Source organism: Diadema setosum, chromosome 21 (assembly GCF_964275005.1).
Source record: "Diadema setosum chromosome 21, eeDiaSeto1, whole genome shotgun sequence".
Taxonomy (NCBI): Eukaryota; Metazoa; Echinodermata; class Echinoidea; order Diadematoida; family Diadematidae; genus Diadema; species Diadema setosum.
In genome coordinates, this window is record NC_092705.1 from 28,087,567 (window position 1) to 28,112,835 (window position 25,269).

The 25,269-nt window shown below is 36.6% G+C and overlaps 1 protein-coding gene across 1 annotated transcript; it reads left to right on the plus strand.

Annotated features, from left to right (window-relative positions):
- The first annotated feature begins 919 nt into the window (after nt 1-919).
- LOC140244454 (uncharacterized) lies at nt 920-25,269 on the plus strand. The gene is made up of 14 exons (XM_072324093.1): nt 920-1,046; nt 4,678-4,806; nt 5,604-5,718; nt 12,081-12,152; nt 13,228-13,299; nt 14,334-14,405; nt 14,932-15,003; nt 15,737-15,808; nt 17,426-17,497; nt 19,586-19,657; nt 20,968-21,039; nt 22,161-22,232; nt 23,307-23,378; nt 24,138-25,269. Exons 1-14 carry the CDS (start codon nt 920-922, stop codon nt 25,267-25,269), a joined length of 2,223 nt encoding a protein of 740 aa, XP_072180194.1.

Below are 25,269 nucleotides of genomic sequence, written 5' to 3' on the forward strand. Positions count from 1 at the left end.
ATGATTTGTCAAATTATGTTGACATCTCGTAGCATGGGCGCTCTAGGACCAACGAAAGAGAGACAAGACTACCACAGCGTCGTGTTTTGACGAGATCATGATTGACTGCCAGCCTTTTAGATGGCTTACATACTTGAAATTATATCCTGTAACCGCTCAATGTTTGATGTATGGGCGTGCGGAATTCTGTGTGCATAGTCAGTCCTATACATGATAACAGCTTTCATTGCTGTATGATAGATTCTTTCAGAAATCTTTGCAACAAGCAGTTAATGGTCATCTTATACTTAGGATCGGGGAAAATCAAGGTGAAAATGATGATGCGAAACTGATGTAAAAAAAAAAAAAAAATGATGCGAACCGGTGTCGTCAAAGACTATCGTTGCTGTCAATGAATGCTTCATAACAGACAAACGAAAACTGTTGACAATAAACATAGTACAGAAAATTACAAAGATAAATAATTGCACAAATTTCTTGGATCATATAACAATGACTCCAGAATTATGACCTAACCATCTGCAGCTGTTGATGTCACTGCGTTGGTTCTCACTACTGCATACACGTGATGCATTTTGATTTAAAAACGAAAGAAAGTAGATTAGTGGTTGTGTCAGGCGAGCACGAAAACAGAGTATCTTCCCATGGTAACCACCATATTCGATGAATACTCTGGAGAAGAAACTGCACATTAAAACCTCAATTCTTATGACTTGTGAAACGGAAACTACTATTAAATCAGATATTCATAACTTACGTTACATCTAACAATAGAACTTCAAGAAATTTCAGATTACAGGTAACATTATTATCGCCTTAAATAAAACGAAACAATTAATTTCTCTGGTAAAAAAAAAGTAAATAAAGATGTCCCTCATCGATCATTATCCATTCATTTCTTCTGTACACAGCTGACGTAATGCACATGACGTCAACAATCCCGGAGCGCGCCGCCACATGCACCTCCAGCGACCTTTCATATGGACCAGACGATCTTTGTGATGGTACCCGTACCTGCCCGTATGGTGACGACGAATTCCTATGCGGTGAGTTAAGCTCCATTTGATATAATTTCAACTAATGAAGTGCGAAAGTGCCCTAATCGAAGTGCAGAACTGTAAAGAACCCTGCAGAACTGATGTAATCAACAGTGGTGGATCCAGAGGGGGTGCACCAGGCGCGCGCCCTCCTTTATTTCTGTTAAAACAAAATAAATAGAAAGAAAAAAATGGGGGGGGGGGGAGAGGGTCTGCGCCCCCTTTAATTTTGTTAAGGCACCTCTCCTTTACGAAATTCCCGGATCCGCCCCGATCAATATTACCACGGATTCTGCTATGATAATGCCATCATTGCTCCATACTCTAGTCTAATGTCATGTCAAGGTTATTATCACCGTCTCATTAGTGAGACGAACCTTTGTTTGTTAAAGAGATTGTATAGTATTGGTTGAGAGGAGGATTGAGCTTGAAACTTTTTGCGAGGCACTAAGAAACCACTTATGAAATGTTATGGAGCTTACAATTCTACGAGAAATTCAAAGCTTATTTGATAAAACTCGGCTTGGAAATGACCGAGATATCCAAAAACAACGTAAACAAAGTGATCCTAGTATGAAGTTGGGTCCCACCTTCTATTCGAATACCTTTGTTCTGGATATCTCAGCCATTTCAAAACCAATTTTCATCAAATAAACTTTGAATTCTTTTTAGAGTTACATGCTCTTTCATAGTTCATATGAGATTTCTCATTATCCCACAAAAAGGTTGGAAACCCAAAGCACATTTTCAACCAAAACTATACCATCTCTTTTATGCCTGCTGGTCTTTGCATCATAAATCTATATGACATTTATTTAGTCTGGATTTACATAACGGGGGGAAATCACTGGAGATAAAATTTATGTTCCATTGTGTATGGTAGGATATTGAACTTTGACATGGGAAATATCTTCTGTCCTTTGTCTCAATTCTGAGGAAATGCAACATTACAAAGCTATGAACGTTCTTTGGGAATTGTTCATACACAGAACATGTTGGATATCCTCGGAGATTTACGCGTATCCAATCATGAAAACATGTCATATTTACACTTTGGATAGACAAGCTAGTCTATGATGGAATCTATGTTGACATTGGTTGATGTAAAGCGAAAACTCTGATGCTGAAATACGCCTGCATCAGCAACGAGGAATTACACCTCCCTCGTCACTGATCTCAAAGCAAAGCGAATTAACCCTCTTTATGCTTCACTTGAAACTGGACTCCACAATAACTTGTGACAAGTGATTTGGTTGCCATGGCTGGGTGGTTGAATGGATCTACAGCGCTTGCAGTATCTGCCACTTTTATTATGTATATATCTTTCTCTCTCTCTCTCTCTCTCTCTCTCTGTATATATATAGATGATGTTTTCATATCAGAATGCCACACAGTTTCGAGCAGAACACTTAAAAATGTAATGGCAAAAGTATGTGGAACATTGTTCATTCAATTGATACAAGTATGTATTGTGATAAGTAGCTGAACATTGTGCAACCCTATGTACAATTTGAAGAAGAGAGTCTTGTAAAGAAAATCGACTCAAACCAACTTTTAAATATACAAATCAACCTTCTTTACGTGCTCATTTACACCGATGAAAGTTAATTTGTCAATTAGTTGCAATAAAAGAACAACTCGACTCAAGAATTCATGAATTTGAAAAATTTCCTTGCGCAGTACCCGCTACATGCTATAAGGATTAGAATCAGAACGAGTTGTTGAACGGAAGCTATAGGTGGTCCAGTGGATACGAAGCCTGTCCGGTAATCAGGAGATCCTTAGTTCGAATCCAGCAAGAGTATGATTGTATGCCCATGTTTGTTTGTTTGTTTTTTTCATCATTGCTACTTCTAAAATACCGATTTGTCGGTGCCTATTTACGTCGTCAATCACTTGCAATATAAAAAGATTATGTCTTTCTCTGAGAAAAAAAGTCTTAAAAATTGTAAAGACGTGGAATATATAAGAATAAAATTTGTACTAGTTCTTTAGTTTAGAAAGCTAGCGCTAAAAGGGAGACTTCATTTGATACAGTGTGTGTGGGCGCCAACCTCGTCCAACATACCCAACCAAGACAAGTAAAAGCAACAAAATGAAGAAATAAATCAAAATCGCTTGCATGAATGAAGCTAGCCAGCGTCCAACGAAAAATTTTGCCTAAAAAAAGAAAAAAAAATTAGGCGACTGTAATACAGGGTAGTATATGAAATGTATAATATATACATATATATTTATTCATTCATTTATCGTAGAGTGACTGCACGTTGATTCGAGGTCAGGTAATTTTAACTACAAAAACACAAAAGATTATTGGCTGAACCCACACGTTCGGCTGTGACTGACCGATTATAGAAGGTCAAATTAAATTAAAGGTCTGAAAATGTCAGTTACCACGTTTTGCGGTTGACAGTCGTGCAGGAAACCACATATCCGGCTCAATCTCTTTTTGAAGAGTGACAGCCCCTTTGATTATATATATGTAAATATATATATATATATATATATATATATATATATATATATATATATCATATATATATAATCTTTGCCATCAACCACTTGAAATTTAAAGTGAAGAAGCGCCATTCGTATATTACATTATAAATAAAATAGTGTACGTGTAATCAAACATCAAAACGTAAGACTTCAGCATGAAAGAAAGTGTGTTGTTTGCAATAACCAAATCAACGCTGATTTTTTGGGGAAACGAGTTGTAAATTCATCTATTATTAGATACGTTTTTTCTGATTTTTATTTAAAAAAAAATGGAAGAATTGAAATTTGATACCATCATCATTTCAGCTATGAATAGTCCCATATCATGTGGTTACGACCAATATCGCTAGTTTGTAGCGAAACGTAAGTTTTTTATGATTCCATAACTTTCTGGTTTTACACTGTAAAAACATCGGTGTTAGATTTAACACCATGGGTGTTAAATCTAACACCGATCAAACTTCAATAGAGGACCACACCCACATGTGTTGAAAATGTATTGTGACGGTGTTCGCCTGGCACTTCGTGGTGTTAATTTGACACTTTGGCTGGTGATATTTTTGACACTGCGCTAGAGTTAATTCAATAATGACACCGCATGGTGTTGATTTGATATTGGTGGTGTTAATTTCAATGGTATCACACCCGTCCAGCTTCAATAGGGGACCACACCAACTGGTGTTACTGTGGTGTGAATGTGTTTACACATTTTCTCAAAAATCATTTAAGTACTTTATCGGAAAATCCTTTATCGTCTTGTTGAAGTTCAAAATTAACAAGAAGTGCAGTGACTAAGAAACTATTAAAAAAAAAAAAACAAGTTTAAATTTTGAAATGACACCCGGAGGTGTTAATCTAACACCATGAATGAGCACCGGAAATTTAACACCAGCTCGGTGCTTCATATTTAACACCGGACTTTTTGCAGTGTATATTCTACCTTCACAAATCTTACTCCATTTTTAAAGCTGATTCAATTCTACAAGTGACTAAACTTAATGTGAACATAGTGTGAAACTGCACATTGAGGCATAATTCTACCAGCACAAATGCAAACAGACATCACTACTAATGAAGACGTAATCTGTAGTTACATGTTTGTATTTACAACTGTTTTTTCCTTCTCATTCGTTTTCCCCAGATGATAAAGGGACCTGTAAAACACCAGACAATGGTCATTGTATGAACACAACGGGGACCTGTTTTCCTCTTTCTTCACTCTGTGATGGGACTGCCGAATGTGCCGATTCCACTGACCAGAGATTTTGTGGTGAGCAGGATCAGTGTTCCCTCCATCGTACAGTGTGCCTTCAATTTGACATCGTTTTATTTTATTTTTTTCCCTTCATAATTCCTATAATTCATTGCAGATTATTGTCAAATTTTTGTTATATATTGTCTTGAAAACAGATTGTAGGAAAACACTGAACTGAAGTGAATTCAACAGCGTTACATATGTGTTTGCAAACATATTCATAATTATATTCATTCTATGGTATCAAGATCCATTGTAAACCCATATATATATATATTCATTTATTTATCTATACATGTACATACAGTATATATATGCATATTTATATATACAATATATTTGCAAGATTATTCATCTATTCGTCCTAGATTATCAATATCCATGGTCAGCCTCATCAGTGGTTTTGACACTGCTGTATATGGCTGTATCCATGCAGCAAAGCAGGGAAGTCACCTCCCTGAGCAAAGTGAGCAAAACACAAAACAAACGAAAAAGTAATCAAATAATTAACAGCAACAAATGCAGGGCAGCGTGATGTCCAATAAGAAATCCCATGGAAAGAACAAAACGAAAAGAATGTTCCTCAAGTCAAATGCTCTGAAATCTGAAATCATTTAATGTCACATTGTACCTCATCAAAGCCGCTACTCTGTGCAAGCAAAGGTTGAGTGAGAGATCGATTGATATATTGTTATTATTGTTATTATTATTATTATTATTATTATTATTATTATTATTATTATTATTATTATTATTGTAATAATTATTTTCATTACTATCATTACTATCATTTTGCTCTCTCATTCTGAAAGACCCGGGAAAATGCGACGATTCCTGCACGTCTTGCTGGGCGAGTGGCGCCGTCTGTGATATTGGGACGCGGGACAACTCGCTGGCACTGCAGCTACCACCAATCGTGCGATTCTTGTACGTATACTTCTTTGTTTGTTTTTTCACTCTAGAGAATCTTAACCCAATAGTGACTTGTGACATAAACGATAAGAATATGTCACAAGTCTGGAGAGAATATTATTCAATACGTGTGGGTGATTGATCCCCAATGATGGATTAATGATGGTGTGTGAATTGAACGCCTAGGTCTGATAGAGATAAAGGGCTCCGAACTGTCAAGTTGAAGATATTTCAGGTAAACACCTAACCACTTTGCAAAGTAAATTATCGATCCCTCTAACTCATTAGAATTCATGTTCTTGAAAAGTAGCCTTTAATATTTTAACTATAAGCAGTCTCACAGTTTTTTTCCCCTCAGGAAAAGGTCCTGTCGAATTTGATTGATTTCGCGCTAATGGGTCGATCAAAACAAGCAGAAAGATTAAATCATAGCCATCGCTTAATGTTATCTGGTATTCAATCGTAATGCTTCTCCGAGCACTAGTCAGTGCGAGTATTTGCATTTCGCAGATCACGTGTGCTATCTCGAGAGCTCGCTAAGTAGAAGTTATCACTTATCTGTAGAGTAAACGGTTGGTCGGCATTTAATTGTAATATACCAGTCGCAAAGTCTTTACGTCTTTACGTTTAGATGAGTTGCATGTTTATTATAAACACACATGCATCTATATTCACATAAAATTACATATTACATGTGTAGATATATATATATATATATATATATACATATATATATCAAAATATGACAGTTCTGCGTCGGTGTGTAATAAATAGATATGAAGAGTAAAAACAGTCGTATAAACACCGCGTTTTTACTATATATGTATATATATATATATATATATATATATAATATGATAATAATGATAATGATAATAATAATAATAAGGTCTTATTTACCCAGGGTAGCCTCTTCGGTGTTGCCACTGCTCTGCCAGAGGGCCCTGCCATTATTATTACCCCAGCGTTGCCAGGTACCCATTTATACACCTGGGTCGAGAGGGACATGGTGGGTAAAACATCTTGTCCAAGGACGTAAGCGCTGGGCGGGATTTGAACTCGGGTCCTCCGAGCGGGAGTCGGGAGTCTTGTCCACTATGCCACAGCGCCCCCACTTGTATGACATCAAAATATGAAAGTTCTGCGTCGGTGTGTAATAACTAGATATCAAGAGTAAAAACAGTCGTATAAACATCGCGGTGTTTATACGACTGTTTTTACTATATATATATATATATATATATATATATATATATGATATTATGTATATGAAAGTTCTGCGTCGGTGTGTAATAAATACATATCAAGAGTAAAAACAGTCGTATAAACACTGCGTTGTTTATACGACTGTTTTTACTATATGTATATATATATATATATATATATATATATATATGTATATGTATATATAATGTGTGTGTGTGTGTTTGTACATGTACATAATATCATAAACGTCTCTGTACTTTAATATAATGTGAGTGTATGTGTTGTTTAAAACACAGCATCTTCATAAGATGTGGAAGTAGTTCTTGCAGTGGTATACTTTACACCCGTTTGCACCAATTTATGTATCATACAATTAAACATTGAATATGATGGGTGTTATATGTAAGACCAAAATACGTGTGCCTTCCCTCGTGTGGGAATTCTACAGCAATGTAAATTGTCCAAATGATAATGATTAATTTATTTCGCTTATATTTCATGCTTCAGGAAGCTGTCTACCGCAAAAAATCTTTCTGCAGGCATTCCAGCTTCTTCTCACACGTATCAGTTCCTGTCTAGGCTGTGAGTATATTTTCATGAACCTTTTCTCTTTTTTTTTTTGTTGGGGGTGGGATTAAGTGTGTTCCTCCCGCTTACCAAATCCATTTACAAACAGGATACAAAGTATCCAAATGTAACAAAAGACATCTAATATTTAGAATTGTCAGTCCTTTTATCAGACAGCTTATGGCTTTTTGTCACATGAAAAGGCAGCAGCATGTTATACATTGATCACGTGTTCTGCGAAAGTGCCTGTGTGTAGGAGGGAGGGGGGGGGGGGACTTGATAAAAATACAAACTCACCGGCCACGAGTCTGACGCACTGCGCTTCATTTATCAAATTCATCGTATAAATTGAACTCGAATAATAGCCTCCCCATGAGCTGTGTGCTACGAAACCAGAACAGTGCTGTTATGATTTTGATTTTTCTTGAGTATATCAAGTGCTCGTGGCTTATGTTAATACATGTACATTTGAAACATATACGTGTGTATTTATGGGTGAACTCGCATTTTAAATAGTGATCAACGTGAAAATGACTTGAGAGTGATAGCATTCACATTTCAAAAATTTGACAGAATAATAATAATTAAGATAATAAGGTCTTATTTACCCAGGGTATGGCCTTTTCAGTGTTGCCACTACTCTACCAGAGGACCCTGCCATCATTTATTACCCTAGCGTTGCCAGGTACCCATATACACCTGGGTCAAGAGGGACACGGTGGGTAAACACATCTTGTCCAAGGACGTAAGCACTAGGCGGGATTCGAACTCGGGTCCTCCGACCGGGAGTCGAGAGTCTTATCCACTATGCCACAGCGCCCCCACACGCAAACATAACTTGGTAGAACAAACAATGGCGCCATGAATTACTAAGTATCGTTTGTTTTAGACTGCCAAATAAAAAACAAAAAACAAAAAACAAGTCACAGAGAGACCAACCCAAGAGTTCAGATCAAATCAAAGGGATGGAAAAGTTTTAGTTGAAATGGGGCTTCAGGTTTCCAACGTTTTTTGATGATGATTTTTTTTTTTTTTAGGTAATGAAAGACCTTTTATGAAATACTGAAAAGCGTATAATTCTAAGAGGAATTAAAAGTTTATTTGAGGAAATGTGGTTTTGAAATGGCTGAGATATCCCAAACAAAGTGTTCCCAATAGAAGGTGTGACCCACCTTTTATTATAATATCGCTTTGTTTTACTCTGTTTCTAGATATCTCAGCCATTTCAAAACCGATTTTTATCAAACAATATTAAGTCCCCTTGGAATTGTATGCTTTTTAACGTTTCGCAAAAAAAAAAGTTGAAGGCTGAATCCTCATCTCAACCAATACTCTGTCACCCTTTAAGGCATTGGAATATATGTGTTCTTATTTGTTAATTTGTTCAATTTCATGTGCAAACATGGAATTATGATGCATTATGCACCATTTCCTTTTTAATCAACAGAAAGTATAAATCTGTATAGTTTCAGCTGAGCTTTTTGTGTAGTTTTCTGCACTCTAAGCACCATCAAATGACATGTCATGTATACATAATTTGGAATATCACGGAAGATTAAACCGGATTGAAATTACCGAGACTACAAATTTACCGCCTTACACAGCAGCCTCTGTATTATAGAAAAGGTGGACGCGAACACCCAGGCTCGTCACAGTCTCCCGCATTTTTGTTCTGTTTTTTCATCTGAATAATTGCACGAACTTTTTGGACCATTTGCTGTTGTGTCATAAATGTCCGTATGTGGGGTGTAATCAGAATCTCTGCTTAAGTTAATCAAATCGCAATAATAAAATGTGAAATCGTTGTTCACTCGCATCCAACCAACTTCAATATCGGTTTTATACAAGCATTGGGCAGAGTATAGTAGCATAGCAACAGTTTATTGTCGGTTTCATTATGTAGGTATTAAAACCAAAATGCACTGTCCATGAGTATGATTGGAACAAAATTTGTTTGTATTTCATGTTTTTTTCATCATGTTTTTGAGTTTCAGTGAGATGGACTTTTCATTACAAACCTTGGAACAAAGTCATAAACTTATTGGAGTTTCCCTTTAAGCCTCCGCATCATGCCTAATTGGTAACATCGGCGGATAGTCACATCCAACTTAATGTTAATCCGTGTCATCCACTGCAGCTGTAACAGTGTCTGGCAGTCACAGAAAAAGAAATAAAATAGCTGATATTCGGTATTAAATTTTGATATTTCGATCGTTGTCTCAATAGTGCACACATTTCGTAGAGGCCGTTTGGTCGCGATGCGATGAACAGGAAGCGACAAAGTAGCAGCAAAAGCGGATTGAGAACAATGCTTACAATTTGTTTCAGTGGTAATTCCAAAGGAAAATTCTACCATTTGAGAGCTTAAATTGCACTATACCATGGTTTACATTCTGACTTTAAGCAGTTTTTGTCAATTAATTGTGTGTGTGTGTGTGTGTGTGTGTGTGTGTGCCCTCGGTGGAAATGCAAATATTTATCAAGGGAAAGAGTCCTGGGTTCCGTGCTCTTTGCTCAACAAGTGCTGATGGGGGTGGAAGTGAGAGTGTCACGAAACCACCATAATTCCTAGACGAGCAATTTGTCCTAATTGCGTTGGTTGATCAAATTTGGATATTCACACCATAAGCTGCGACCTTCGGCCCCCTAATTGCCTTCTAAACAAAAGTGGTGATAATATCTTTTTATTTTCTTTAAGTGTTTCCAGTTGCCAAAGGCAAATCCACTTTCATCAACTCCTTACGACAAAGGCCTATCATGTGCAGTCGTTTTCATTGCATTCGTTGGCGTGACATCGTTTTACTTATAAAGTTCTATAATATCGCGAGTTCGTTTTATATCACATTTTGATTTTGTTTCATTTGTTTGATTCTCTGTCTTTCCCCGTGTACAATATCTTTACAGACTGCTGTCATCTAATAACATTTCCGACGTGGGATTATTTACCTTCATCAATTTGACTTCACTACGAACTCTGTAAGCTGAATACTTTGTTATCGATGTGTTTGTTCTTCTAAACTTATGAATATAAATACTTCAATTTGCACATACATATTGTAGTTGCTTTTGCCATTAACAAGGACGATCATTCGCGTCAATATAAGCAAGTACAAACAAAAGAAATGTTATGTAAAAAATGCTATGTACAAATAACTGTACAAGTATTGTTAATTTGATGAAATTACACGCAACAAATCCGATTGATATTTAATATCACCCCCTACCTAATCCATCGCCTCCTGTAGGAATTTTGCTTTAAAAATGTCATTTTTTCATCAGACAATTAACATCTCTGAATTTCTCTGTATGTCTTGCACTGGAGAACGATGGAACTCGTTAGCTTTATTCCATCTGCAAGGATTCAGAAAGAATTTGAGGAGTCAGGAACTTTTATCCTCTCCCAGTTGCCAATTTAGGTATCAGGTGTAAATGTTGCAATTTAGAGGCTTCTGAAATTCAAGAAAGAGAGAGAGAGAGAGAGAGAGAGAGAAAGAAACCATACATTAACAGAAATTCTTCCTTCTGAAACATAAACAAGAAGTATTAAATGATTTTGAGAATTGAAGCACCAAACCACAGGAATCATTTCCAGGGGCTAGATGGTTTAATAAGCTTATCTAAGAATGTAGCAGTCTCAATGTCAGTTAAATGAAAGACCCCCCCCCCACAATATATATATATATATATATATATATATATATATATATATATGAAATGCATTTAATTGTATCATGACTGATAACAATACCTCGATTATGATTTGAGCAATCGCATAACCTTGAAATGCCTGTTTGTCAAGCCAGCCAAATGTCCCCACTTTTATACTCGGAATCAAAATTTTGTGAACGAGTTTTGAACTTACTGATATCCGACCGATTTGTCCCAAATTGTTCCACGTGGGAGATAAGATCTTATACATTTCATGTTGTATATACCACTTGGAGTCAGTTACTGTAATTTGAGATAGTTATTGACATAAATTATGATCAATGAAAGTTATGTAAGTAGAGAAAGTATGCTGTGTTTTTAAACATTTCTTTAAAAAAAAGTACATTGATTATGACAATACCGACGCATATCTAGAAACCTGTACTTACGACTGCGTATAGGAGGGAGCGATACAAATCTGACCAATAGCGCCAGAATAGAAAACCACTTAAAAGATTGACAAATATCTGTCAGGTAGTATGAGGAGAGGCGAATAAGATGAAGGCTTGAGATAAACCACGAAAATATCAGAAACATAAAATCTTTAATTATGATTAATATAAGAAAAAGAAAACACAATTCTCTGTGGTCAACTCAGGATTCTATCAATTTTAAGAAGTAGTAGAATAGATGTTATCAAGAAAGTAAATGCATGCCGCCAAAAAATGACAATTAAGTCGCGTGATTTGTGTGTATAAGCGCATAACATTATGTAAGTCTCGTGCAAATTTACAGTATACCTTCTTAATTGGCCGATTCCCCGGTCAAATTATTACAGTGTACTACAACTTCGTTTGTACACACAAACGTATAGACTCCTGCCCCAGCGTTTTGTGCGTATTGTTCATATGTTGCTAGAGACATTATCATTTTTCCATACTTTATTTCTTTCCCAGGGATTTGTCCTACAACCGCATCAATCGAATCGAAAGTGACAGCTTTGCTGGGCTGGGAAACCTGCTCAGACTGTGAGTGAAAAAGAAGTGAAGTTGCTTGATATCAATTCAAGATTGCTTTTGAAATATTTAAACACAATAGAATACTTTCCAGGAGTCCCATTAACTTTTCATATGAATAGAATTATAACCTCTTTAGGTTAATTCTTCTTTTATTTGCTTCTGGCGGTATTTTTTCCCCACAAGGACTGAGTAGAATTTATATTCAATGGAGGTTGTCCATTAGGCATTTGACAAAGTTTCCTTTACATTTCAAAGTCTTCCTCTTTAGACTTAATTTCAATTGAAATCATAGCTAAAATTGTCATAATTATACAACCCTCCATTTCGTGAGACTGATATATTTTTTTTTTTTAATAATATGAATTACTTTTTACATGAAGGCTTATTGACGTGAAATCATCATCGTCAATTATCCTCGGACAAGTGAAGAATCACTTAAGAGGTTTTCCTCCAGCGAATTTTCCGCCTCAAAATCCCTTCTCTGTATTGAATGGAGAGGACGGTATCTGTGATGTAATGACTCTTTTCAGTTTTTCAGATTCCACTGATTTTTATTTTTGCTAGTTCTCACAAATCGTACTTCTAGCTATGCATTCATCGATGGAAAGATTGAGTATGTCAGATTGAATGAAATATATGAAGTTATACATCTATATAGTTTTTAGATATAATTATTATGAAACCTTCTGATTTAGTTTTTAGGTATTTTTAGGGAAGAGCATATTAACAGACAATAATGGTGTTTTCGCTATAAAATGTATTCAGACATTTCTTCCTGGGAATGACTTTTGATTTCAGTTCATTTTAATGATAATATTTGCAATAATATATTCTTCTTCAACATTATTATCGGTTGATTGGACAGAATTTATTCCACTTTTGCTCTATTTATCCTCTGGTGCTCAAACTAAACAATTGAGTATTTACGTTATTTCTGCCCCCCCCCCCAAAAAAAATGGTATGAAACATGATATAATTCATTCATAGCAACAATATATAATGCAACTAAGGAGATATTGTTGAAGAAGCTTGCCCCTATGAAGGTCTATAGTTCAACAGTCTTGCTTCTCTTTTCTGTTTCCAGGGCACTGTCGTATAACGATATATACACGCTTCCAGAGAAAGTATTTTTGCATCTGACTTCGCTGCAGAACTTGTAAGTTCAATTAAAAAAAAAAAAAAAAAAAAAAAAAATATATATATATATATATATATATATATATATATAATGTATATAACTATGTATAAGTTTGAGTAATATAATCTATATAAATTTGATTTGTATAAAGTATACTTATGTATATGAAAGGAGTCTGATACAATATAATGTGTTATATCATAAATTCATGATTATATTAATGTACTGCTTGTATGTATTGTATACAATGTACTGTTAAGTATTTCTGTAATGCGGTGCAATTTGAACATTAAAGGTTACCTTAATGATTACTTTTTTAATGTTTAGACGGAATAAATGCCACTTAGTAAACAATGGTGTGTTTTCACGTAACACGACATAGCCAAGTATTCAAATAGTGAATAACGTGATAGATACCAACTAATTGATGCTTAAATGTATGCATCATGACATCGTGTAGGAGGCAATAAATTTCTGGTATGGAATAGATTCCTTACTTTTATTCTTTTTTTCTTAACACAATGTAAACAACGCTAACTACACAGTCAGTGCTACATGTACATAATGCAGGCCTACCTGGAAATCTTGGAGACCTATCTTAAGAAAAAGAATTCAATTTATTTGCATTAAGTAAATATGCATTGTATTTATATAAAATTATATAGTAATTCTGTCTGTGGCGTAGACCGATGTGGTTAACGATGACGAAGAGTTTAAGGATTTGAAATTATTCGGTCAACAAGCTGATTGTTTGGCACCAATAACAAAAGTTCAAGAGTTTATCCATTTCCCTGAGATTTTTACAACAGGTGTGGATGGAGGTTTGTCTGAGACTAAAGGGATAGACTTTGGTATAGTACCCGACTTTAAACTCTAAGGCCACATTTTGTATCATACTTATGATTATATTACTATAAACGTATCATACAAGAGGTTTACTGCTTGTTACTGTACAGTTGGACCGCTTGAATTCCAAACTCTTAAGAGCAATACAAAACGCTGTTTAACTTTATCTATGATTTTTTTATGTCTTTCTATTTCTTTCTTTGCAGAGATTTGAGTAATAACCACCTAACAGCAGTTCAGGCCCATGTGTACACAGCTCTGCCAAGATTACAAATTTTGTAAGCCTTATATTCATAATACACAGATATCGTCTATCAAACCAGAGTAACTTGTTAGAAATATGGTTCATGTTTTATTGTTGCTTTTTGAAATACAAATTGCGTTGCAATTTTACTTCCATCAGGCGAGAAATTTTACAAGAGGGATTGTAAATTGAGATACATTAAACTTTGAATTTACAATTTTCCCATTGAACTGTTTGAGGTGTGAATCACTGTGCGTATGTTCCATGTATCATGTTCCTTAGTATCTATATCTCTATATACTATTTATGCATACTTCTATTTACACTGAATAGCTGAATGACTTGCTGCTATTGGGTAATAGCTTCGAATAGTAAACTGTCACGTTATATCACATGAATGAACAATCCCCGGTATTGATATACCACCCTATACATGCTATACACGTGAGACACAAACAAGCAAAAAAAAAAAAAACAAACAAATAAAACAAAAAACAAAAAAAAAACAAGCATCGATTCACATTTGCACTATAAAGCAAGCACTGATTGTTTCTTATCAGGACCCTTAAACGCAATTACATCGCTGCCATAGAGCCGGGTGCCCTGAACGGATTGCACGAACTTGCAGAACTGTAAGTAAAATTACATGATCGGTATATCAAACTCCATCAAATGCATGTCGCAGATCAAATTTCATTAGATAAGTGAAATATATATCTTTGTGATGCTGTTCAAGTATTTCGTGTAGATTTCATGCTACTGAATGAAAGTTTGATAGAGAAGACGGACAATATCTCAGTCTCTCATGAGAAACCGTTGCCGTGCAGTGATTATAATCGATCTACGTTTTGCTATTAAAATGTACTGCCTGTTTGACATTGTGCTTTCCTTGTCTTGTACATTTTCTCTAGATAGTCTGCTATTTTGGGCAACAAGTATCTATTTACGTATTAACGTTAGATAGTTCAGGTATTTGGTAGAACATTTTTGTTTGTTTTACCATATCACATTCTTGTCTTCACGATGTACGAATATATTATCCATGATATCATTCATCACTTGTATTCATCTCAATCTCTTTCATGAACTGCCTTCATACCTTGCCATATAGGGAAAATAAAAAGAAAAAATAAATGAAAACAATTCTCTTTCCTCCAGAGGGTGAGCACTTATGCTGCATTGATTTTTTGTTCGTGTTTATTTTTTCAGGTTTTGAGACGATGGAGAAAAATCATTTCATTAGTGGCCTGTATATGCCTATAACTTTAATGCATCCATTTTTCTTCCTTTAAATTTCATTCGGGGTTAATCTGTTTCTCTGATTAGAGTGTCCTCTCGTATCACTTCCTATTCCTATTTCTTTAGATATTTGGACTTTAATATCATCGAAGATGTGAACAGACCTATGTTCTCCGATTTGCCCAATCTCGTGTGGCTGTAAGTTTGGACTTTCACTTTTGAGCGCTCATTATGACATCACGCTATAGACATGGTGACACTGAATTGCACTCTCTCTATATTATACGCCGGTCATTGCCTAGCGCTGATATTAGTAATTACGTTCGGCTGTCAAATTAGCATGCTAGCATATAGCGAGGTCTCGGCTCATTCATGAACAGTAGTCATGTGACTCATGTCTGATATTAAACATCGTGAAAGGATACCCCATAGTTAACAAACACACACATACACACACACACACATCCACAAGCACTTAAACGCAACCTCACATAGACGACTGTTGATCATCCATATTCTTTACTAATTTTGAAAGCTTCATATTCTAGGTGGTCGGTTATTTGACAAAACCCTGCCGGGCAATACCCATCAGCCGTAGCTCAACAAGACAAACGTATAAATCACCACTAGTCGGAGGCGTACACTGAGATGAGAATCACTTTCCAATGAGCATATAATCACATATTGACCACCATTTTAAGCTGCTGCCGAGCCTAATTTAACTTGAAAAGGCGCGTTTGCATTGATCGCTCTCATAGGGTTCCCATTTGTGCAAACCTTAAAAACAAATTTGTAGGGACGTTGACTGTTGGAGTTAATTGCTACTTTTACTTTTTGCTGTTATAGTCTCTTTCTCTCGTTTCGTATTATGCCATTTTCTATATAATATATATATATACAATGCATGAAGAGTTCATACTGCATGTTTTACCCCAGCCATAATGGACCATTGCTTATAAATATGAAAAGACGTTTAGATGTTGCTTAGCATGTTAAGTGTCATCATAGCCGTTAACGTTATGATTGTCAGCAATTACTTTTCTCATTTAATAAGTAGTGACTTGTTAAAAAAACCAAACTTTTAGTTTAGTTAGATATTCAGAGTAGTTTTATCAGTTATAATCACAAATTTCACTCTTTGCTATAGGCGAATTTGTGTTAGAATTGTTTTGTGATGCGTGTGGAAAGTAAAATGCATGCGATGATTAATTCCGATTGGGGAAAGAAATAAATGTATAGAATAAATTTTAAAGTGAGTTTTATACAATGGTTGATGTATAACATAGGAAATCTCCTGCCCTAAAAGAAGGAATGTTTGTACTTAAATTTTTTGTACCTCTGCTGTCGATAGGAGCTTCTCAACGTTTTCCACCTTTGATAAGAGGTATTGATATAACGTTCTGTATACCTCTGCAAGTATAGACTCTTTTTTTTTTTTCGTCCTTGAGCAAGACTTCAGCGCCATATCACTTCCATGTGCCCAGCCGGTCCTTATCATAATAAGAGATGTAATCAGACGTAAGTCAGGTATCGGCCCATGAGAATATTGAGCAATCAACGATTTATGTTTGATTTTCTTTTCTTTTTTTCTTTTTTTTTTTGATCTCAACATTTATGCAATAGGGCCCAGATGTGAGCAAGTGCACATTTGTAGGCATTTGAATAAAACAGTGTGTGTACTTCGCATGATTGTGGGGACTTCACATGGGCGGAATGCTCCCCATAGAAAAGAAGCGCACAACAGGTGTATAGCTGTACCCTCCTATTTAGTTATTCTTTTTTCTTTTTTTTTTAATCTCATGCTCTATAAAACAGGGGCCTTGATTCCAACAACATTGAGATCCTTCGGAATGGAACCTTTCAGGACCTGATAAGCCTAACTGATCTGTAAGTAAATGGAATGAGAGGAACATAATGACGATATAATGATTCAGAGATATCTTTCCGTTCCAAAACACGTGAAAAGATCTTTGCTATTCACATGCAACTCAAAAGTGTCACCCATTGAGAATGTTTGCTTGAGCATGCTACCAACGACAACAACAAAAACAAAAACAACAACAACAACAACAACAACAACAACAACAAAGAAACAGTAAACTTCATTTGAATCGATGGCAGTGAAAGTATACTCCAACTTTACAATTTCAAGTATTGTATGTATACGTAAGCCCCCCCCCTTGCTGAAAAAAAACGGTGTCCCACAGTGTGTTCACAGTGTGTTTACATAGTTGACTATGTGAAAACGCTCGAATCTAACAGTGTGAAGATAATTTCACAATGTGATGTGGTTTTCACAGAGTGTTCACATAGTAATGCTTGTTTTCACACTGTGACATGATGACTCACATTGTGTTCACACTGTTAAAACGCTGGAAGCTAACAGTATGAAGAGATTTCACACTGTGTTCATACTGTGTTTCTCACACTGTGGGACACTGTGTTCTTTCAAGCAGCCCCCACCCCCCCAAAAAACATAAACAACACAAAACAATAAGGACAGCAATATATATGTAAATGTAAGATCACGTAATTCTAGAAAAGACAACGAAAACTAGAAGCTATGACATACAGATAGCATTACACACATTATTTGTCGCAAGTAATAGTTACTGTAAATTGAACGCAATGTCTGTTATGTGAGTGCGAAAAGAATGCAGCAGGTATTATTATATACAGGAATTAGAATATATTATAACAATGCATTGGTGATGGATATAGGCCTGTATCGTTTCCCGGCAGCAAAACATTGATGATGTCGATGGTTGTTATACTGATGGTAGAATTGACAACAATCCCCGTTGTATCGTGGTATAAGTCGTAGTATCCCCCTATACAAATAAGATATTGCCAGTGAAAGTAGAGCCTAGTTCCAGAAAATGCAGTTCTGGGATTGGTGTTACATTTTCTTATATCTTTATTCTTTTCTGTGTTAGTATTCAATAACAAATTACGTAGAATAATCAATTATCTTTATTTGGGAACTTTTACGTTCATACGAATCATTTTCGCTTTGGTTGCAGAATTTCCTAAAAGCCTCAAAAGTGTTAAAGGTGCATAGTCCCGGTAGTGTAGTGGGCGCTGTTGATGATACTGCCGAACACCGTTAGCATTGATACGAAGATTGCCGAAGTTGAGCTGTAATCAAGAGTAAAGCGCATAGGTGATGCTAAGTAACGTTTGCCTTCGTTGTCTTCTCTGCGCATCGCGCAGTCTGTAGTAATGCCAGGGTGCATGCATATATGTGCTTGTTATTATGAGATTTGAAATGAGATTTATTTACCAAACAAACAAACAAACATCGTCAACGAAGTCACAACAATGAATAGTTAACATATAGTTTGGCAAAAAAGAACTGGCAATAGCGTGCAGGCTAGTCGAGGCCAGTCCTTTCAATGATATAGATTATAATATAATATAATATATAATATAATATATTATGACATCACAAAAGAAGTTTGCTAAAGCTGCCATCCCCCTCAGCCGAATCATGAGCCGAACTGTGATCGGACCACTGACTACAGTGAATCGGACTTCTTTGAACTCGGGGAAGTGGGCCACAGCGTAAGCGCTAAAGAGGATTCGATAGCGTAGGTCTCTATAGGAAACTTGCGCCGTGCGCCCGCGTACGCATTCTTGACTAAAACACCGGGACCATGTACCTTTAAAACATTAACTAATCTGAAATTGGCAACACATTTAGGAAGGCCGAAGTTGTTGTTTTTCTCTCAAACCGAAATGTTTTGTTGTTTTTTTTTATCTCTACTTTTGTACATGTGTAATAAGGTTTCTTGTAATCTCACTCCAATGATATTTATCAGCAGTGCTTTGAAATCAGATGTGCCATTGCCATGGTGACAAAGGAATCCTGCATATTCCAATATCTTCTCCATGCACATGATGGGTAACATTTTGACATTTCTGCAGGACTTCACATGAAATACAATGTATTTTACCTCTTATTTGTCCACATAGAATCCTTCGAAGGAACCGCATTAGTTACATTGAGGCTGGGGCAATGCGAGGGCTAGACAAGATAATAGGGGTGTAAGTATTAATGCTTTTGCGTATCTTTCTTTCCTTTGATATTTTACATCACATATTTCATTCTCATAGTCATCAAGAAGTTTAACTATATGTCACCAATACTCCTTGAGCTTCATTGGCTGCCTGTGCAACGCAGAGTGCAGTATAAGATCTTACTGCTTACTTATAAGGCTCTCCATAACTTGTCTCCTGGCTACGTGTCTGCGCTTATCAGTGTACGTCAGCGACGACCAGGACTACGTTGTACTGGCCTGACTCTCCATGTTTCCAATACCCGCCTAAAAATGTATGGGGATAGAGCCTTCTCTTCTGTTGCGCCCCGCCTGTGGAACTCTCTACCAATCCCACTTCGGAATTGTAACAGCCTCAGTACCTTCAAATCTGAACTGAACACCTATTTTTTTCCCGCAACTTTGTAATGAAGTGTTACACATTGTGAAAATAGCGCCCGAAGATAAACAAGATAAACATGTTTACATTTATGGCCGTATACGCAGGCATTTCTTATTTTGCTGTCAGCGGGTGGGGGAGAAACAAGCGAGAGAATGCAGCGACCGAGCGAGGGTAGAGTGAGGGAGTATCTCGAAGTCGGGGAAGCTTGTGCATTATTTTTGGAATCTAAATTCAAAGATCTCATTGCCCACTTTTGGTGGAAAATGTTGAAAATTTTCAATAGAAATGCAAAAAACTAATATTTTCAATAGAAATGCAAAAAAAAAAAAAAAAAAGAATATTCAGGGCAGTGTAAATGGCTAAATCGTAGTATCCGTTACCTTTTGGTCCGCGTGTGCGTCTTCACTGTGTACTAGTAGTCTGTGGTAAGTAGACCGAAGGGGCATGATGTGGAATATTTGTGAATTTTTCAATCAAAAATTAAGAAAAATTAATAGGCATACAGGACAATTTGAATGGCTAAATCGTCGTATCTGTCACTTCTTGTTTTGCGTTGTTTCCTTTTTTTTTAGTATTCTTGCCACAAGTTTCTCTTTTTTTTTTGCATTTTTGAATTGAAAATCTGGTGCACACTTCTGGTGTAATACATGGAAATATATCAATGATCATAGAAGAAAAAAAAAAATCCACCACATTTACCATTTGATTAGATTAGTTGGTTGAGAGGTGGGGTGGAGACACATCCCCTGTAAATAACGCCCGGATCGCCGCCCATGTCTGTACTAATGTTCCGTACATATAGTGATATTTCAGAAATATGCCATTAAACTTGATGTAAACTTTTAATTTGTTTGATGTGAAAACATGTGTGGAATTACTCGCAATTTGAGAAATCTCCTTTAAATATCCTCGTGCAGTTCTTTCACCGGGAATGCGATCACCGAACTCCGTAGAGGCATGCTCGACGGACTATCGGCAGTTGCCTGGATGTAAGCACAACATATAAATTAGTGTGTGTATGTATGTATGGACGTGTCTGTGTGTGCTTGTTACAATAATGTATGAAATGAATGTTTATATACACACACAAGCATTTTTCACCAGGCATTCAATTGCTAACTCTCTTGGCGGAGTCTGCGCCTTTGAATGTTTCTACAACAGATATATGGCGCTATACAAATGCTGTGGTTCATCATCATCATCATCATCATCATCATCACAAGCACTCACGCACATAAACACACACATGTATATATATGTATATATATATATATATATATATGCATATATACATGCATACATAGTTATATGTTAAGAATGTAAAATAATAATGTAAAAACCGACATATTCATTTTTATGAACTTGGGATATTTGAGATTGAAGCTGCTAAAAGACAAAGGAAATAATTAGAATATATGTGATAATTCTGATAACTCAAAAAAAATTTCTTGTTATGTAACGAGTGTAATATCATCGAAAGATTTATTTTTTCTCTGTTTGATGACCTTATTTCAAAACTTTGAAAATCTGTAGGTTTGTTTTTTTTTTGCGTTCAAAGTCTTTATGTATTTTTATATGTGTATGCATATGTATATGCTAGGCATGTATAATATGTATATCTATATATATAATTAGATATATATATATATATATTATATATATCTTATATATACTAGTATATATATATATCATATATATATGTATATACGTATATATATATATATATATATATACATAATATACTTACATACCCAATTATATACGCTTTATTTTATCAGAGCTTGTGTCAGTGCATAAAGCGGAAGGGAGTGCAATAAACCATCATTGTGTTGTTTTGGTCATGCATGCTTGTGTATATTGTATGTTAACAACGTGATGGCTATACACTACAATCAGTATGCTTGGTGAGCTGAAAATAAAAGAAAAAAAGAGAGAACTTTTGATATACTTGAATGTTGATCGATGGTTAACCGAGTAATAAAAGAATAAGGAGAAATACGGAATGTGACACTGCCACTATAAGACGGAACAGAGAAATACACATAGTGAAAAGAGTCTAGTGTCAGTTTAATGCAAGTCATCGAAACGTTTTCTCTTGTCTGCTCAACAGTTCATTCCAGCGGAATCCACTCGCCTTCATCGAGCCGGGGACCTTCGATAATACACCGGAAATTACACATCTGTAAGTTCTGTCGGAGCACATGACTGAATAGTATATTAAAGGGAGTTCGTCTGTACAAGTTTAGCAGGGTAATAGCCAGAAAAAACAAACAACAACAACAGGTAGTTATTGCAATGGAGACAAAAACTGGAGTTTAAAGAACGTTAACAGTTCTAGAACGCATCACTTTTAAGAAGTAAAAAAAAAGTTTTTGAATTGGCAGTGAACTTCTCAGAAAAGCAATTACATAAGAAACAGTATTTTCCAGGCAGGCTGGCTATGGGTATATTGATTATATCAGCAATCAAACTTCTGTGCCTAAGGACATTATTAATCTCGGAGATGTTATTGATGCTTATTCTAGAACTTTATAGCACAGTTCTAATCCGTTGACCTCTATTGTTTGGGTATTGATTGATATCAGTTGGCCTATTAAATTTACGCTAAGTTCGGTTAATCTTTCTCAACGGCAACATAGTACATTGTTAGCAGACTTTTGTTTTTACAACACATAAAAATCTGAGCCGAGTTACAGCATTATTTGCTCCGGGTTCCTTAGAAATCATGAGAACACGTAGACAATTTGTGGTTGATTTGTTATGTGGCTGAATATGATTCTCACACGTGACTTTTCACTCGCGTTTGGCCTCTAAAGCATGCAGGGAATAACGTTAACCCTTTAGCAACTGAAGATTCCGTACACAATGGCCTATTGCTGTACTTGGAAGGTACAGCAATATAATTACTCTCATTTTGACAACTTTCTAAATTATGGAAAATAGATCACTGCATGTTTATTTTTGTCTATTATAGGTTATGTTTACTTGAGAGCCTATTAAGACTTTACCAAGAGACTTCTGATCTACTTTTGTTGACCTTTGACCTTTTTCAAATTACGAAATTATATATTCTACATGAAAACAAAACAAAATAGTAAAACATAAAACTATAAAAATGCTGACGGGAGGTTTCGGGTGGTTTAGGGAGTAATCTGACGGACGGTTTCGGGCGGTTCAGTTACTAATGTCCCTGTTGCCATGAACCACGATGATCTCTACATATCACGTGACTCTCTTGTGTTATTCCTCACCCCAGGAGTCTGATCGAAACAGAGCTGGACCACCTGGAGCCCGATATGTTCAGAGGAATAACAAAACTCAAAAGACTGTGAGTGCAATCTGTTTTCTTCTCCTTTGTTTTGTGCCTCAGTAGTTCAAAATCGATCAGAGGGTGTACGACGTACCAAAATGAGAGTGTGAAGTGTTTGCAGGTAATAATCTCCAAAGCACTAAAATAAAGGTAAATTGACACATTGTGTGTGAGGAGTAGGACAAAAGAAGATGCCAGTGAAGGAATATATACGAATCGAGCGAGTATGAATGATATGTTAAAAAAAGAAGTCAGTGTTGTCTTCCTGGTTACCCATATATCAAAGTAGTAATGAACGACGAGTGATAAGTTTTACTTATTCGGGTCACTTCATTCATTTCAGTTATTAGCTTTCCCCCTTTTTTTCTTCTCTCGCTGTCTCTCTGTTTGAATAATGTGTGAGACACTATTATAAGGAAATTTACTTCTTATCAGTTCATGCGTCTCCCATGAAAATGGATGGTGAATGTAATTTCCATCGTATTAAACGTTCCATTGTAACAACTGGAGCTGGAAAAGTCTGAAACTGAAAAATTCGAGGTACATCAAAACTTTACATTGCGCCGTATGAGTCTTAATTTTGCAAGATTCAGTGAGGTATGTAATACATGTATGTCAAGTTCTGCCGACGAAAGTCCACAATCAGAACTTGCGTAGAGTCAGTAGCATTTTATTTGTTCTTTTCCCTCAAAGAAAGTTGAAGGGGTATTGCATGCTTAATCACAATCACGAATCGGAGCAAAAAATGAATCGCCCGCTCTGTTTCATACAACACAGGTCGACAGACGACTACCGTCTTTGCTGCCTATTCAGTAACACCACCGTGTGCTCTGCCGGGAGCCGTTCGGCCCTGGATTCCTGTCACAGGCTCATGCCTAACACTGTCTTACGGATTGCTATGTGGATACTGGGTTTCAGTGCCCTCATTGGTAACTCGATGGTCCTATTCATCAGATGCAACAACAAACAAGATAAGCGGCTGCACGAGCAGCCATTCTTCATCACAAACCTTGCCATAGCCGACTTGATGATGGGTGTCTTCATGATCATTGTAGCTTCAGCTGACTTGTACTACGGACACTACTATTACCTCAGGGCTTCGGCATGGCGAGAGTCCGGTCTCTGTGCATTCGCCAGCCTTTTGGCAGTCTTGTCGAGCGAGAGTTCGGTGTTCCTGCTCGCAATAATCACGTTCGACCGGTTCGTCAGTGTCGTCTTTCCCTTTGGAAGACTTAGATTCCACAGTTCGTCTGCTCGTGTGTGCGTCATAGTCACGTGGATAATCACCCTCATTCTCAGCACAGTGCCAATCATTGTAGGGTTCTTTCTCCCGAACTTCTACGGCTTGTCGGATGTCTGCATCGGACTGCCACTCAGTACCGACGAATCTCAGGAAGGGACCTTGGAGTGGTCACATGAGCAAGGCCTCACCATCTACGTACCGTCTGAGGGAGGAACCATGCAACCAGCGTGGATCTACTCCATAGTTCTATTCCTTGGGATCAACCTTATCCTGTTCCTTTTCATCCTGGTGTGTTACGTCATCATATTCGTCAACGTCCGCAGATCTACCGAGGCCATTGGGGCCTCGAGTCACGTGAGTTCCTCGCGGGATCAGGAGATCAAACTGGCTGCCAAGATGGCTGTGATCGTCGGGACGGACTTCTGTTGCTGGATGCCCGTCATCATCATGGGTATCCTAAGCCAGACTGGCCTCGTCGAGTTGCCTGTCGCCCTCTACGCCTGGTGCGCCGTCTTCATCCTCCCAATCAACGCCTCTTTGAATCCTTACCTCTACACTTTCGTGGAGTACTTTGGAAAGAACAAGTCGAAGACGCAGCAGTCGTCGATTACCACCTCTTCAACCATCGACCATGAGACGCGACACTACCAGAGTACAAAAATGTGA